This window comes from Fringilla coelebs (genome assembly GCF_963513975.1).
Source record: "Fringilla coelebs genome assembly, chromosome: 2".
NCBI lineage: Eukaryota > Metazoa > Chordata > Aves > Passeriformes > Fringillidae > Fringilla > Fringilla coelebs.
The window spans coordinates 81,819,590-81,837,679 of record NC_140029.1 but is presented as its reverse complement, the minus strand read 5'-3'; the positions used below and the strand labels follow the sequence as shown (position 1 = coordinate 81,837,679).

At 40.5% G+C, this 18,090-nt stretch overlaps 1 protein-coding gene across 1 annotated transcript in view; it reads right to left on the bottom strand.

Moving 5' to 3' along the window:
- Positions 1-12,014: 12,014 nt before the first annotated feature.
- The window catches only part of NOX4 (NADPH oxidase 4), a 100,610-nt gene continuing 94,534 nt past the window's right edge, over positions 12,015-18,090 (bottom strand). The window contains exons 17-18 of the mRNA XM_084201312.1: positions 17,826-17,926; positions 12,015-12,950 (exon numbers count right to left, since the gene is read on the bottom strand). Coding sequence (XP_084057438.1) covers positions 12,830-12,950; positions 17,826-17,926 — 222 coding nt within the window. The 3' untranslated portion in view covers positions 12,015-12,829. The remainder of the gene's footprint in view (positions 12,951-17,825; positions 17,927-18,090) is intronic.

Here is an 18,090-nt window from a genome sequence, read left to right as displayed (position 1 = left end):
GTCATCTTACAAAAATGATGATGGGTTTTTGGAAGAAACAATCCAAGTTGTTGCATTGATTACAAATTATTCCCATGTGCCACTCTTCAGCCCTCCTGTAACATCCACATGCCTGCAATGCACTTTTGGGCACATTTAAGGCAAAGCATCAGGTTCCCTGCTGTGAACAAGGCTGTGGCTGCACTGCACAGCTGCTCCCCAACTTTCAGAGGCTGGTGGGACCAGCAAGGGTGTATTATTCTTTTTATTCCTGTATTAGAATCAGGAACAGATGAGGAATCACCTGTGTGTACTCCTCAGCTGGTTTCAATTTTTCAAACGTTCAAATAGTATTTTCAAATGGTTCTTCAGCTGAGATAATTTAGGACAGGGGAGCCAGTTCATATCTAACCAGTACCCATGCTTACAGCCCATGTCATGCTGTATTCTCCAAAAAATGAGTATGTTCCCTGTAACATCAATGGAGAGTAAAAAAAAAAAAAATCACTTTTGAAATTACTGTGTAACCTGAAAGGCAAAAATCAAGACAGGTGTATCAGATCTCCCTGGAAGGTCTTCAAAGGTTTTCATATCTGCCCCTGACAATGTGAAAAGGGTATTCATTTACCTGAGGAGATTTGGTCCATTAAATAACTTAGACTCATGTGACTTTGGTGCCCAGATCAGGCAGACAGAAGCTGATGAGCCCATAGCTGCTTTTCTCTCTAGAAAATCTCACAGGTTACTGGGAGCTGTCTTTGCCTACCACTGCCCATCCTTCTGCTCGCCTCCTTATCAAGAATTTGTCACTGTCCATGATGCCCAGATAGTGTTGAAGTGAGAAGAAGGAAGAAGTTTTTCTCTTCTATCAGGAAAACAGCAGACTGCAATACTTACTTTGTTGTCTGCTGTAAGGACAGTTTATTATTTGCATCAGCATTTTCAGCCAGGTTTTGCTAAAAAAAAAAAAAAAAAAAAAAAAAAAATTGTGTTCCCTTTTCCATAATCTTCTTGCATGAACATTGAGATTACTCTTTTGCCCAAATGCATTTCTGAAATATATAGTTTCCCATAAAAACTCTCCAAATATCAGACAGAAGATCAAAGCTCAAGAGCCAAAACACATTTTTGCCAAACCTCATTACTTGGCATGGGGAAGGTGAGTGGGAAAGGACATTCCTCTTAATGAAAAACACCATCATCATTTTTGCAAATATAATTTTTTTCCTCTGATAACTCTGCCCTGCCTGCCACTGACCCTGCATTTAGTATAAGTAAACACCTTTTGTAGTTGCACAGATCAGGAACTTCTCTAAATTGCAGCTGTTAGCTTTCCCTGTAAGTTTTTAATTTAATGTCTAAAAATAAATAAGAAGGAATATACAGTGGTTTGCTGGTTGTTTTTTTTTTTTTTTATTATGGCTGCTGTTAAACTCCTTATTCTGGAGGGATGGTACCTTTTTCCACCATTGTATCACCACCACTCTGTTATGAGGAAGTAAATGACAGGACTCTGAGATCAATATATGCAGTTTAACTACATATCCTTACTACTCAAAAATAAATTACCCAGAACTTTTAACAATTCTGAAAAATCTCAGAGAAGTCTGCATACTTGTATATAGATATAGTTGATGTGCAGTTTTCCTATAAAATCCCACAGCCCTGCAAAATGCAGGAATGATTAGGCAGACAGCCCCCAGAACACCCAACATCTTGCAGGAAGTGGGTGCTTTAGTCTGCAGTGCACCCAGCAGAGCCTTAAACACATCACTGGGAAGTGAAGGATGAGTTTTAAACCAGTTGTTGCAGATTTGCTGTAGAATCAGCAGTGTCTTGAAGATCATAATAAAATAGCAGCTCTCAGATTAATATCCATCAAAAGCAGCATGGTCTGAGCACACTGTGAAACACTTCACCAGAACAAGCAGAATAAAGCAAAAGCCCAGAGCATGTTTTGATGTCAGGCACTCAAGTGTTTGGCACAGGTCGGGAGGATTTCTACACGCCTCTGATATGGGAAAGAACTTTTCTCATCACTGACTTTGATGGGTCAGAATCAGGCAGATGCTCCTTTCTCCTTCCACTGTGCTCTAAACAAAGACAGAGTGTAGTGGAGTGATAGTCTGCTGAATTCCAGTGTGTGTGATGATGAGATAATGTATTCTGCTCCTAAGGTGGTCTCACAGCCACAGATATATATGGAATAAGCATGTGCCTCATGCTCCAAGGCAGAAAATCACTCTGGGTGACTAAACAAGGGTGCTTAGTACAATTCTGGTACTTTGGGTATCCCACCCAACTTCCTGCTGTCATGCCAGAGGATCCTGGATCTCCTGCAGTGTATCTGCGAACCCTGTGTGGATGTCTCAGAAAGTTTGGGGCATCACAAAGAGCATCAGAGCCTCTGCTAGGGAGTGAAATCCCAGCCTCCCCTAGCAGCAGTAATACACATGCACACTTGCACATACACAATGCTTCCATGATTAAGGCAGTATGTCATTAATTGAAATCAGGTCACAAACAGCAACTCAACCATGTTCTGCTCAGTCTTGGAATGGTTGTTTATTCCAAAGTCATGAAGCTTCATGTAAAGTAAATACTTTTAGAGTACAGTGCCATAATTACATGATGTATAAACATGTGGTGCTTTGTCAAATACAATAAAAGACATAAAATCACATTAACATGATCTGCTAATATAACAGAATGTAAAAGTAACATCTGAACAGCAAAAGAACTCAGCAGCCAAACAGTTTAGTTGTCAGGACTGCCATTAAGATAAAATTCAGATGAGTATTTCAGGCAAGAAGCCTCCTTTCCATACTGCAACCAGGATTTTGCATTTTAACGAAACAAAATTTAAATGAAGGACTATTTGCCAGGCCCCTGGTGTGACTGTCCTCATTTTACTGGCAGGCAAAAAGAAGACAGGATTTTAGAAAGAAACCTAATGCAATTGGGTATAAAAATCTCAGTGAATTTGAATTCTTCTTGTTACTCTGAAAATCCTGCACGGTGACTGGTTTGTAGGGGAACTCTGTAACAACATGGGATAAAGCTCAAGAGCCCTGTCAGTCCTTTTTTTAGCCAATGGATTTCATCTACCCTCACAACACTGTGTAATTAAGGAAGGCACACTGAGGGAAGAGTTCTGCTCATAACTCATAAAAAAGAAAAGAATAAATAAACCCCAAAGAATAGGAAAATAAAAACCCAAAGATTTTCTAATGATCAGTTTTCTAGTTCTGCCTCATTTTATACTGGTAAAAATGTTCCTTTGTCTCAGTGGAACTAACAGATTCAGAAAGCTTATTGCTTACTCTTTGAAGGTTTATGAGGCATGCAGGTACAACAATGACGTATTTAAGTCCTTCCAGTCAGCAAAACACAGTTCCTGTGTTGTGCTGGAGGGGCAGCAAGCTGAAGCTACAAAATGGGCTGTTTCACACAGCAGGAGTATGACTTGTTGTAGATATGAACTCAGTATTCTTTTTCTTAAAGTCAAGCTTGGGTGAAAAACTTACAAATGAAAGTTCAAGGCCAAATTTTGCTTTCTGCTCTACTTGGAAACTAAGCAGACATTTCTCTTCAAAGAATTGTACCACATCCTGATCTATAAAAACATAAGAACAGATTGAAATCACAATAATATAAACAGGCACCTCTGAAAAGAACATTGAGTATTCAAAATTGTGGACATTTATGTGAATACTTTCCAAAATGGTTATCTTGCACATTGTAAAGAGATATAAAAAATAAATGTCCCCTTCCTTTTTAATAAATTATTCTTATTTCACTTCTAGTGGCAAAGATATATAATTACAGAACTGGAAATTCAGAAAGAATTTTCTGGTCTCTTTTTTTTGGGACAGGAAAGAGTGAGAGAAGAATGTGGTAAGAATTGAAAAAGTTAAGACCCACAGCTACAGAAAAGACAAGACATTAATTTTTCAGTCTCATTATACATGTTAACTGTAAATAACTACTCACATGGCTCATTTCTTAAAAGAAAAATTGGAAAGCCAACCTTAGTTTAATGCTTTTTCCAAATTTTAGGGATGGGAAAAAGAATTTCCACAAAGAATTTCCTTTGTGGCCCACATCTTCCTTCCTGAGACTGGATATTAATTAATTTGACAAGTGGGATAAAAGCCTAAGGTCTTTTTGGCATACTCACACTCATAGCAGGGGCTCCAGTTCCTGTCTGTTTACCACATCAAACTCTCACATGGCTTTTGAGCCCCAAATACGTACCCAAAGTAAAACAAAAATCTATCATGTCTTCTTGCTCACAGAAACCCACGTTTAGCCCTGCTACAGACATTGCCTGGAAGGTTCAGATGACAGTGTAGACATGACCCTAGTGAGATGCCTTGCTTCAAAAGGAAGACACTGAATTGCTGAAGCTCAGACTGTGGTACTATTGCTTAGTACTTTTTCACTAATGAAGGTTGGAAAGGAAAAAAAAAATCAAAACCAAAGAATGCTTTGCTATTAGAAGAGTTTTTTCGAGCTGGTTTCCACTCTTCTTCTAAGCATTTGGAAGAATTCTTTCAAAATAGACATGTTTTGGACATATGAGCATTTTCAAAGTAAAAAAGATGTTTCAGATTTTTTTGTTTGGTTGATTCTAAAAATGAAATTAGATTTACATTAAAAAAATGCAAAATCATAGATCTTAAAAAACCTGCCCATATGCACATTATGGAACTAATAAAGCTGGGCCCTTCAAAATACTTTTTTGGACATCAGTTTGAGGGGAGATACCACAATTATGACTTTTGTTCTCAACTACCACAAACTAAGAGAACCATTTCTTACCCAAACAAGTTTCATCAAATATGCTCCTGCAAATGATCAGAAGGAACACAGAGAGAGGAAAACTTAAGTGTGAGTAAGGTTTCAGAACCTGGTACATTGAGACTAAGGGTAACTGTTTCAGAAAAAGCTAATTAATAAGCCCTGAGCTTCATCAATATATGAAGCCTGGAAGAGGGTCCTGGTCACACCTGAATCTCAGTGAAAGCTCTGCCCTTGTGCACTCACAGCAGCATCAGGACCTCCTGATGCAGCTGAACATATGTGTTGGGAGTTGTCTGCTTAACAGCACAATACTTCTTTCCCTTTATAAACAATGAGCTCTCAAGCTCCCAGAAGCAAAGAAACCAGGCAAGGAAATATTTAATCAGTGAAAGAATGAAATTCTATGCAGCTGTTAAAGTAGGGGCTGTATGGAAATAGCAAATGTAATTGAAAGAAGAAAACCTTTCCATCACTGCCCAGTGTCCTGAAATGCCTACGTGTGAAAGCAGAAGCATGACTTAATTTCAATGGTAGCCACAAGTGAGTGATCTGACTTTTTCAAAACCAAGTCCTCAATTCTCATTCAGAAGATGATGTTATCTTTTTTCTGATGAGTTTTCCCATTTTCCACATATCTGTCTTTGCAGCACTGCCCCTCCTCTGATTGCCAGAAGCATCTCCACCATTGGGATGCTGCACCCCTCATTTTTCTGAAGCTAATCAAAGAGACTACAGCAGTCCCATTGGATTGTGCCCACCAGGAGCATTACACAGGCTGGTGCATGCTGCAAATAAAATAGAGGCCCTCTGCATTTCCCAGAATGTTATTTTCCTGAGCCATGGGAAACAGAGAGTGGAAAAAGCCTCCTAATACGATTTGTGCTACGGAGGGAAGAAGAGCACAAAAAGAAGGACTATGTGAAGGGACTATGTGAAGGACATGGGTGACGATGTATCCAGTGATTCAAAGGTTCAAACACACCTCTAGATGAAGGCTGAAGTTATATACAGAGAGGAAGAGAAGGATCTGAAAGCCCAGCTCCCCCTAATCTTCCATAGTGATAGAGCAGACCAAGATGAATGAAGCACAAATGCATCCAACTCCAATGAACAATGACATTTCACTATCAGGTAGAGATCCCCTGCCAAGTTCCATCTAAGCTATTTTTTAAGCTTTGGGGCATTATGTTTTTGTAAAAAACCATATCAAAATGTTACTAGGGCTTAAACAGTCAGAAAGAATAATGTCATAAGTGAATCTTCACATTCATAGCAAATATTTTTTAATACAATAAAAGAAAAATGCAGCACTTGTGTCTTCTCTGCAGAGATTTTGCCATTTATTCCTCAAGAACACTAATGGAAAAATGAGCAGGGTATATTCAGTTGTGGGTGGAAGCTGGCATTCACCATCCTCATCTGTTCTAAACAGTACATGCTTTCAAGCCTCTAACACCTAATGAGGTACAATAACATAACATGCTTCCCTGGCCCTGAACAACATGTTTCTACAAAGCTACAGAACTACACAGGGGATGTCCATACCTTTGGCTAACCATGGAAATGTGACTGCACCCAAAGGTCAGACCAGCTCATTGCCTACACAATTCACCCACAGGTATGACAGCTCTGAGCTCCAGGTCTGAAAGTGCACACAGGAGGCTCATCCAGCTCTGTTTAAAACACTGCTCATCTCACCCTGCAGATACAGTCCAAGAGCCTCTGACTCCACCTTTGCCAAAGCACACCTAGGACTGGCTCAGGCTTGTCATGGTTCAGAGATGTGACAGGCAGTGTGGTGACCTGGCCTGCTTCTGACCACAGATCATGTACCACTGACATGTTCTCCTGAAAACAGTTACACAGAATCACAGAAAAATCTGAGCTGGAAAGGACCCACAAGGATTTCAGTGAATGGTCCATCAGGGGATCAAACCCACAACCTCAGCCTTGCCTCTTCCCAGCAGCTTGCAGAGCTGCTGTGCAGCATTCCTAACCAGGCTGTGCAGAGTGCAGCTTGGGACACAGTCCAGTCCATGTGCTCCCTGGTATTTTGCATTTCTCTCAGACTATTCAAGGGAGAAGCAAAAGCTCGAGGCGTTATTTATTCAATTCGGAAGGAACCCGTTATCACTTTGTTACACTTCTAACATGCAAACACCACGACACAGGAGGGAACCCGTTATCCCTGAAAAAGAAATGGCATGCTCTTTTGAAATCAAAACAAGTGCCCTGCTGTCGATGAATGTATTCTTGGTTACAGCACAAGGAGGAAGTTTTCGCTTTTCCTCCCCCATCTCTCATCCAAATTTCTTCCCCAGGGTTGCAGAGTATGAGATGAGCAACGTGACCTTGCAATGACAGAATTTTAATGAGTGACTGGTGCACCAAAAGCGATGCAGCAGCGTCTCCCTGCTCAGCGTTGCTATGTACACTAGACATTTATGTAACACTGATTCCTCAAGGCTGTCCTTTCCTAGGGTCAGCAGCAACAAACACAAAATTTATTTATCGGACTGTCAAAGCTACTTACAGCCGACACAGAGAATTCTACACTGCAGTATTTTGGTGAAAAGGAGTTAACAGGTAAAGCTTTTTGCCAATTCCACAGCTGCAGAATAGAAGTAGATGTTTTTCAGAAGTAAGTTAACTTGAAAAAGTAAAGGTTTTATTTCGAAGGAATTGCTTGTTTCCAGAGTGTTTGCTACAATATACTAGCTTTCTATTGGGCTTTAGCACAGAGTTGTGCACAGAAATGCAATGCACTTGCAAACATTACCTCTCAACCCCTGGGGAGACTCAGTATACACATCTAGAAAATGGGGTTTGGTTTTAATTTCTAACATTAAAAATATAAGAAGAATGTCTCCTCCCTCCACTTGGCTCCCAGGTACAAAATACTTCACCCTGCTTATTGTTGGCATTCATCATCCTCTCCTGCCCTCCTTGGCTTGTTCCTCCTCAGCTGACAGCAGTTTACCTGGAGCTCCAGGAACAGCTTTCCCTCTCATCCAAGGGCTCTGTTAAGAAGCAATCTGCAACTGGGACATGTGGCTTTTTCCAGGTTTCTCTATGTGCCCATGTAAAAACGGGACAGATCCACTGCTCTTAGTACAGATCCTGAACCTGTCTCTTAGAAATAGGATCCCTCTAGAGAATACAACACTTCAGGCATGGGAAACCTTGAGGATCCACTGCAAGTTTAGAGATATTCATAACATCAGAAAGTACACAGCATTCCCTGGTACCAAAACAGATCTCATCCCTCTTACAACACGGGTGATACAATTAGCAGGATACTAAATCTTCAGATAATAACATTCAAATAATAACCTTCAGATATCCTCATCCAGCTCTTTAAGGAAAAGCATTTGTTGATCAAAACCTTTCTGTCAGAGCATTCACTATACATGTCAGTCCAGCAGAGGACTCAGGTTTTTTAACCTTACAAGATGCTAATTAATCCACTGTGCCGACAAAGGAAATTTCAGTTTCTAGGATTTACTATGCTTAGTACAGGCACTAAAATACCAGGCTCTTTATGGGAATGAAGAGTCTCATTTCAGCTCCATACATTTTGCCAGTGCATCACCGTAGTGGCCTTAATGAAATACACCAGCAGCAGAAACAATGCAAATCCCAAATGACTGTTCACAGTTGAGTCATCAGCTATATTACATACATATATATATCCCTGAAAAATGTATATTCATAGCAGAAAACCTCAGCTCAGCACAGGCACCAGTGGCATTTTGATTAAACCTTCCTGTTAAATCCTCTTGGCTAAAACAATAAAAACTGCTTGAAATTGTGAGGGATGGAAAATAGGCAGAAAAATTGGATGCATAATCCAGAGAAGAAGAGATCCACCTTGCATTCGATCAAACTGGTGAATTTATGAAATGATTGCCAGGCTGAAGTGAAAATTAATCTCCCTAGAAGCGCTTTTATTTTTCAAAAGAGTAAACATTGCATTTTAATAACTTTGCCTCTTCCCTCACTTATGGTCTTTGAACTGCTATAGGCAGTGACTCTCTAGCCTCATGTCTGCTTTCCCTAAGCCATGTCTTGTAGTTTGAAACTATAACCTGGTGTATTAAACATTGAGTAGAGGTTTTCCTCTTAGGCTGCTCTCCAAGTCCTACTAAACCATTACTTCTCTGCTCTGTTAGGCTGTTTCAGCTGAACTACTGTTCCCAACACGGCTGTTTTGCCACTTAATGCATTATCTGCCCTCTCTCAGCCAGCATCAAATCCCTTTGCCACCTACGTGCTAGAGGCTACAAGAGGAGAAAAAGACAAGGAGGAACTCACATGGTAGCAGTAGTACCACATACTGAAACAGGGAAGTGTTGCTCCAAGCAATGGGCTGGAATAATCATTGTGGAGGGACAGACTGTTCTGCAGACTTCGGTGGTGAAGGTCAGTCCCCACTAGGCCTTCCCACACAACATCAGGGCTCACCTCTGCTGTTCTTTGTTGTGGCAGTGGACATTTACTCACACAAGTAATCTCAGTGATATGGGAATAGGTCTTGGGTACATCTGATTAATCCTGCTCTTAGCTGTGTAAAGCCCTGAGTCCCACGCTGCTGCACAAGGGCTGGATTCTTGATGCAGGGAAAGGGCTTAATTTTCATCATGGCATGGAAACATTCCTGGTCTAATAAAAAGAGTGCTGAAACAATTCTAATTAATAAAACACAGAGACCCTGCTGAACAGAGGGGGCTGCAGCTTTGTGAAAGACTGAGTGAAAACTGGGAGAATACAGGGCAGGATCCTTCCCTGCCAGCAGGACACTTATGACAGACTCACAGGACACAGTTTAAAGTGCAAAGTGATGCTCAATTACGTAAATCCAGTTGATCTGCAAATGTGGAATTGAGTGCTGTCAGCCTTCACTTACTTCTCTGGCACTGAGTTATATTTTTACATACATTTGGCTTACAGATATAAAAGCAATGGAGTTTAAAAGAGGGCTTGACTCTGTTTTGCAAGCTGGAGACACACTCAGATAGAGCAATGACAACACAGCCTGTAGAAAGATTGTGTTTATCATAATATTTGCCACTCCTGAAGCCAAGTCACAGTCACTCAACAACCCTTAAGCTTTTTGCCTCTCTTACAGAAGAATAGCTCAAGGAAAAGGGAAAAAACCAACTGCAGCTTTTAGACTTTCCCCAAGCTCTTCCTCACCTGGTCTAGTGATTACTCAAATCAGCAACAGAAAGGTTTTCCCAAAATAAAACATAAGCACATTTGCATAGCAATTAGATAGCTCTTTCTACTGCTTGTGCACCAAAGTGATCCCAAAACATTAATTAAGCCTCAAAACACTTCAGAAAGGCAGACAGTCCAGAGCTTGTTTTACAAGTGGGTCAGCTGAGTCAGATACAGCACAAAGACAGAAAAGAGGACAGCCTGGATCTGCTTTGATCTTGCTGTGACAGCACTGCTTAATGGAACAACATGTGTTTAACATGCTTACAAACAGCATCAACTCCTGCAACAATGCAGAATAACAGCACAGTACTAGTATTACTATTTTAATTATAAAGTGTTACGTATGCAGAAGCTGAGCCAGAAAATATAATCTGCTTTAGCACAGAGCTAACTGCAAAACTAGCTGCTCATTATATGGTAATGGAGCTGATATCTGTCAGAGGAGATGTAAAACCACAAACAACATAGTGATTAGATGACTCTAAACTGTATTTTAAAAGCACGAGATACTAGATCCCAAAACTAAAGGAAAAGATCATTTTCTAGTCGTGGGTAACAGATGCAGGCATGATTTCAATCATGCTTTAAACTAACAGCCAGAAAGCAAAAAAGTATGCAGGACCTACAATATCCAGTATCTATGCATCTTGCCAACAGTTTTGTGTTTATTATAAAATCGATACAGGCAGTATTAGAAATAAATCTTACTGATTAAAAAGAATCTAATCTTTTGCTGCACACCTCCAGTTTTACAGTGATGGATGAATGAGATCCAGTAGGAAAATAATGGTCCTTTCTGCCTCAAAGAGAAAAAAATTAAAATCAGTAGCTGTAATGTAGGCTCCCATCTCACACTGCATTTCTATTTTGGCTTCTCTCATCTGGGCTACTTCGAGAATTTTTGTCAGTAGGAATTGTCTATCTCTGGTTCTTTCCTTCCTGCCTGGTTTTCAAATTGGGGAGAGCCAGAGGTAAAGACTTCAGTGCCAAGTCTGGACACTGAGGAACACATTCCCACGTGGCTTCACTGATGCACCTCCTCCCTGTTGCTCACTGAGTGCAACTCCTGAGCAGAAGCTGCCAAGGCAAAGACCAAACTCATTCTCACTAGTTATACATGGAGGATGCCTATACACCACCTATGGGAAAAATGCTTCCCTCTGAACACTCACACTGATACTTGCAGACTCTGGTGCAGAGTCTGTGTCCCAAGCAGAAATTTAGTGCCTTTCCCACTACAATAAAAAAGGTATTCATTGGACAGATGTAAATGAAAGCAAATGCACTGCCCTAAATACAGGTGAACCACAGGCACAAGAGTTCTCGAGCCAGCCTCAGCCTGTGTATGCTGCAAACACTACACTGTACTGCTCCCAAGCTTCTGCTGGAGATCAAGGGGAAGGTTCTCACCATGTTAAAGTGATGCTGATCTATTAAGAGACACTAGAGTGGTGCCTATTTATGCCACCTAAGTGTCTAATCCCTGTTTAAATGCCCTCATCTCAGCGAAGTAAGGAAAAGGGAGAAAATAAGAAATAAAGGAAGTTGGATTGGCTATTTGGATGGATAAAAACAAAGGTGCTCCTCGGAAACAAAAAGTTATGAAGTACCAGTTTCAACCTTCAGCTCTCCCGTGGCAATTATGGGCAGAAAACAGCTGAGGGGAGGAGAAGGGAAGGAGAGCTTAAAATTGGGATGTTTTGAGATCTTCCTCTATGGCAGGAACTGAAAGCATACTGCAGCTCCTGCAAGGTTTCTATCTGCACACATCAGCCAAGGAGCCACAGAGCTGAAGGGTTCGTTCTCATGAGCTCTGCTGTGGATCTGGTCTCATCCTGCTTTCAGTGGCACCAGGGCAAAAAAAAGAGGGCTCCAGGGAAGACACTCAAAGGATCACAGTCAACCAAATATATTTTGGGACCCCTAAAACTGGGTTTCAACCTGCTGTCTTGTAAAATAATCAGTCAAAGGATCTGAAAGCTTGAAGTATTTAGCATTCAGGGCATGTGACTGCAGAGTGAGTGCAACTTCCATGCTGAGTGTGTGATATAATAAAACTTCAGGTCCTGTGTGCTCCTGTTCATTGCTTTTCTTGCTCCATCTTTATGGCTGCATAAATCATAATTATTTTGCAAACTCACTGAATACTGAACTGATGCAAGATACAGAGTTCTCCACGTACAGATGTGTGCTTGCCAAAAGGCAGTGACTAACATCACAGCAGAGGCTGCCCACTGGTGCTACACAATTGTGCTCACTTTTTCTTAGGTTAACTCCATTACAGAAGTAGACTAGCAAGAGTAACACTCTATATTTTAAATACAGAATCCCAGTTCTGCAATGTATAATAAAATCTTTAATATGGAGTACTTTCACCCCAAAGCCTTAAGATTTGTATACCAACAAAAGCAAGAGTCTTTGTAATATATTATGTTTTGCCACTTGGATTAACCTGGGGTTTCATTTACTGATCCAGCTTCAGAAGACTGAAGTGGAAGAAGTTCAAACATTCCACAGATTCTTCTTCCATCAGCTTATAAAGCAATTGTGTCTTTCCCCAGCTTCTGTATATTTTAATTAACAGAAACAAATCCAAAGAATCCCTCCCACCACAAATATTGTGTGAGCGTATTTGAGTAAAAGCACTGATTATTTGTTGATATACTGCTGCATCCATCAGTCTTAAATAAACATAAATAAAAACATTTGTGCTATTCTTTGGTACATTTCTGTCTGTTTAAACCACACCTGAACTTTTTTTACATTGTACAAACAAAAAATTGCACTTTTATCTTCTAGAGAGTCTTCCTCCAACAGACTTTCAGCTGAAGGATTCTTTATTGTACTCAAACCTTGTCCCATAAGAGTTGGTGCTGTTGCTCAGTTTATGAAGTATCTTAGAGATTTTGTTTGGTCCACAGCAGAAAACTCCAATGGTCTTCCTGTTTAAAAAAATAAAAAAAAAAAAGAGGGGAGCGAAGTTATGACATTGTGAATAAACAGGAATTTCCAGTAAGAGACAGAAGTGAATCCTGGCCTCATGGTATTATACATAAGCCACCCACATACAGATTTTAAGGTGAGAACAGTTCACTAGATGATGCAGTTAGTTTTACTGAAGCCACCACATCTCTCCCAAGTATCCCTACAACAAACCCTACTATTTATCTGACTAAGACAACTCTAAGAAAGAAGTGCTTCATCTTAGTCTCAAGATACCAAATGATAAAATATTACTATTTTTCACTCCATTTTTTTCCCCATGATTAATCACTTTTTTTTGTTAAAAAGATGTCTCACTGTAAAGACTTCCTTAGTATAACTCATGAATTACACAAGCATATCTAGTCACTAACAGTGATTCGTTACACTAATGAAAACAGAGCACTACTAACCCATGATTATTTCTGGCAGCAATAGAATAATTTTACTGCTTTACTTTCACATTAGCATGTAGTTTTTTCCTTCAACATCTATATCAACATCTTACAAAAAGTCAAACACAGAGTATGATCCTTGTTCATCACCCATAGATCTCGGCTCGGGCTCTTTAGTCAACCTGACTTTTTCACACCATTCTACTGACAACAGCTCTTTGCTCTCTGGTCACCTTAAAAATAGGCTGTAAGTCAGACTTACAGTCACACAACATTTCAGGGCTCAGAACTTTAGCCAACATCAGAACAAAGGACATCCACCACAGCAGGACTGAGCCATTCACAATATTCACTATCTCCCTTTTTTTTTAAAGATGAGGAGAGGAAAAGGAAGCAAGCAAATACAATGCAGTGCTGCCTTTTCTGTATAATGAAAAAAAAAAATCATCTTCTTCCTGCTGAAATTGTGCCACTACAGAAAAAGATCTAAAAGATTGACTAGGATGAAGAAAAAGCATACAAGAGGGAAAATGGCTCTAACTATTGTGATCTACAGCACTCACCAAGAGGATGGAGATTTGGGTTCTGGGTTCTGCCTCCAGGACTGTTTCGATATTTTATGCAGTAACAATTTAATATATAATATTTTAGCGCATGCAAGATAATCAAATTCAGTTTAAAGCTCCCTGTGGATGTGTTTGATGAAAGGAGGGAACTGATTTGAGAAGAAATCTTTGGTGCACATTGCCATGTGTACATGTCAGGTGTCAGGCAGCTGCTGGAGTAGCACGGCAGTGCACGCTGCACCACTGCACAGCAACACTGCCATGGTACATCTGAACACTCAAACACCAAAAATTAGCAAAAAGTTATGCAGGTAACTGCAGTGGCATCCTTGTGCAGGCACCTTAAAATGCAGATTTTAATTGCCTTCAATGACATCATCTTTTATATCAATCCATAGCAAAGTCATAATTCATACTTTTCTCACCCTATGTTTACCGATTAAGCTTTCCTGTTCTGGCAGTATTCCTTTTAATGGCAATGGGTGCTGTGCTGGTGGCTGAATTTGCTGCAATAATGAGAGAGCTGTTGCTCTCAAATAAGAATCCTCAGCACTTGCAGACTCTGAAATCCCTCTAATCTGTGCACACTGGAGAAAAAGGATTCATGAGCTGCCAGCAAGACTCTGTCTTCTACTGTGCATTTAATTGAAAGAATGAATGTTGTTGTTGGGCTTGTTTGTTTGTTTTTCTTTTTCTTTAGTTGAATTAGTACAGTGAACTGATAAAATAAACCCCAAAGAGTTCGGCTGCCCCTTTCCCTTTCATTACATATAAACAGCGAACAAAGAAAATGCATACTGCCAATGTATTCCCATCCCAGCAACACCCTTCCAAGATATACAGAATTTTTAGCTAGTGATCAGAATCACAGGAAGGTTAAATGATTTGCATGAAGTCACACCAGAGGCCCATGGCTAAGGTCTCCTGAAACCCAGCTGAGTCACTGTTCTGTGCAATGAGCCACAGGCTCTCAGACTGCCTTTCTGGGACACCCACCACCAGCATCCAGTCTGGACACCCCTCCACGTACCAGCTACCTTCCTCCCCTCTGTCCCTGCCTGCAGATGCCTCCCCCCATCCTCCCCCAGATCCTGTCTGGCTTCTGGGACACAAACAGAAATGTGGCTGAGGAAAGCTACTGCATGGAGCAGCACATTACTACCCTGACTGCTTATCTATCATTTGTTTGGGACAAAGGCTCACTTTGTGTCTTAGATGAAAACAGGCAGCTGTGTAGTCCTATGTCTGAGAATCTTCATTAATACCATTAACATGTTTACAGTTAAGGAAACTATGTTATAGGCCATTCTTTGTAATAATTATAAACTTCAGTATAGAATTTACTCCTTCAGAGCACTAAGCAAGTCATTCCTCAGTGTTCCTATGGGATGAATAGGTCAGAACATATTCTTACATCCATTTTATGAACAGCAGGAGTTGAAAGAGAGATTAAATATTTTGCTACATGGAGAGGACACAGTCAAGACTTGAAATGTTCCTCTTTTAAATCCCACATTTGTTCCTAGAGAGAGGTTTCTCCTTTAGAACACACGAGAAACGTATCGTGGTGCTCCATGCTTTTTTTCTCCTACAGGTATTCATGTCTTTTTCTACCTGGAAAAAAGCACATGCCCTTTTGACCTAAGCAAACTGAGCATGGTGCAAGCTTTTCATCCAGGACACAACTGAACAGGAACATGGCTGTTGCTCCATTCCCCCCCAAAAAAGCATGAAAAAGCCAGACCAGTAATTTATTACGTAACTGTTCCAGTTCAGATTGCTGGCTCTGCAGGCGTCATATGAAATATGAACAGTAGATGGCATACATCTGCTCCTCTCTTCCCGAAAATCCAAAAGGAGCAGGAACCTGATGCTGGGTTGTCCCATGTCACGCTCTGAAGGTCTGGCAAAGCTCAGACACTTACAAATGCACTTTGCTTATTTGGGACCCATACAGCAACAACAGCAACAATTCGCAAAGCACACAGCAATCAGACGGCTACACAGAGAGACAGAGAGCTTTGCCAGCTGCCTGTTTATTTATATGCAGCTTTTCCTAAAATCACAAGATAAAAACTGGAAAATATCTTGGCTGCCCATAAACAAGCCCAAGGGGATGATTGCAAATGTGAAAGTCTGAACACTGGCACCAGATGTTGGAAACAACTTGATTGACCTGTTTTGCTTTAGTTTGGTTTTTTCGGTCTCTGTACTGCAGCAGGGGCATTTAGGTGGAAAGTTACAGAGAAATAAGAACTGAAATAAAGCTGGTAGCAGACCTGAAAATTGGACTAGAGGGGAAAACTAAAGTTCCCATCTCATTCAAGGAAATACGGAAAATAATTAGCTACAAAAGGTAAATTTCTGCAGGATATTTGAGGTTGTCAAAGGCTTTGCTACTGTGCACCATTACAAGTAACTACATCTATAGGTACAGACCTATATAAACCTTGATAAAGAGATGACAAAGAGGGATAAAGCCTATATCTTAGCAAGGTAACCAAAAGAGAACATTATTTTGGTATTAAAGATGCCTTGCTTGAAAATGGCAGCCAAATTTAAAGACCTGATGGGAAAATGCAGAGGAAATGATACTTGAAGGCTAATTAGGAGTAGTGTAATGGAAAGCAAAAAAAGAAAAATCAAGTATGACTACTACTACTACTAATGGCTTCATCTATATTATGTGCTCTTACATCCTTGAAGGGAAGTGGCAGGAACCTCATAATTTTCATCTTTTAAAACTGCACTCACATAGTTAAACAAAGACATTAGAATGGAGCATAAATGGTCAACTGCCCACTGTGCAGAGATCTTTGAGCCCAGAGAGTCAGCTTGGTCTTCTGAACTCTCTTATTTTCCTTTCTTTCCCATGGCTCTTTGCTCTAAATCCCTTCTCTAAGTGTGAAAATTCTACTAGAGATGTAGCAGCCTATGGGGCGTCCTGCTCACAACATCCTCTATGACCTGAATCCAAGACAAGCATTGTCAGCAGCTCACCCTGCACAGTGATACATTTGGCACTCAGTATTTCTCAAGAGCTAGGGCTCAGTGTCCCCTAGTCATATCTAGCCTCAGAAGAGAAGAGTCAACAAGCAGATTTCACTTTGCAAGTGCAAGAGAGGACAAAAAGTTCTCCAGGGAAAATTCCGCAGAGCACCTCTCAACCTGATGCACCCAGGTTACTATCAACAGCTACTCAGGGGGGGTTGCTCCCACACCACTGACTTTATCAGAAGTGGATTAGGGAAGATTCACACAGTCCCTTCTTCAGATCAGCTTCTGAGGCAATGAACTGCCAGTGGCAGGTAAAATATTCAACCAACAAAGTTGGATCTGGACGAAGACATTCCATATGCATGTCTTCTCTGGTTTACACTTGTCTTGTTTCAGACCATAATATGCTTTCCCAGCACAGTAAAAAGGCATTGCCAGGTTTTAACAGAGAATATAAAATAGCTAGAAATACCCAAAGACAATTAATCTTCTGAATAAAAACAACACAGGTAATTAAAATTCTTCCTTGTGAATTCTGTTTGTAAGCTAGCATTACAAATCATGAATTGACAATTTTAAGAAATGTAACTTTATATAAAGAACCAGCATATGTTGAAAGCAAGACATTGTCATGGACAAGAACATATGTAATCTCTGTGCAGTGAGATGGAAATCTGCTACTATTATTTTCTGAGCCACTGAACATCTCAACTGCATGAGAAGCTGAACTGCTCTGAACGTAAAAAAAAAGGTGTTTCAGTTTGTATAGGCTATCTCTCAACAAGAGGAATCCCAGAAGTATTTTCACACAAACATAGCTAGAAACAGATATGCCCAGCCATCCAACTGTGGCACCCTTCAAGGGAGGAGCACTTACCTCCTATTGCACTTTGCTATGTCATCAAACAGGAGCTTCCACCGGGGTCGTCCAATCAAAAGCCTGGAGTTTAAAGCTTGATATTTTTCACCAATTATTTTCTGCAAGAAACAAAAAACTCCATTCTGCCTGATTTGCAAATTGCCTCATATCACCCAGGGCTCCCATTTCTGCTACTGGCTGGCTTGCTGGAGTGCTGAGGTGTAAAACCTGAGCACAAGTACCAAACAGCTGTGATGGGAGCTGCAGACATTTTATGCACCAA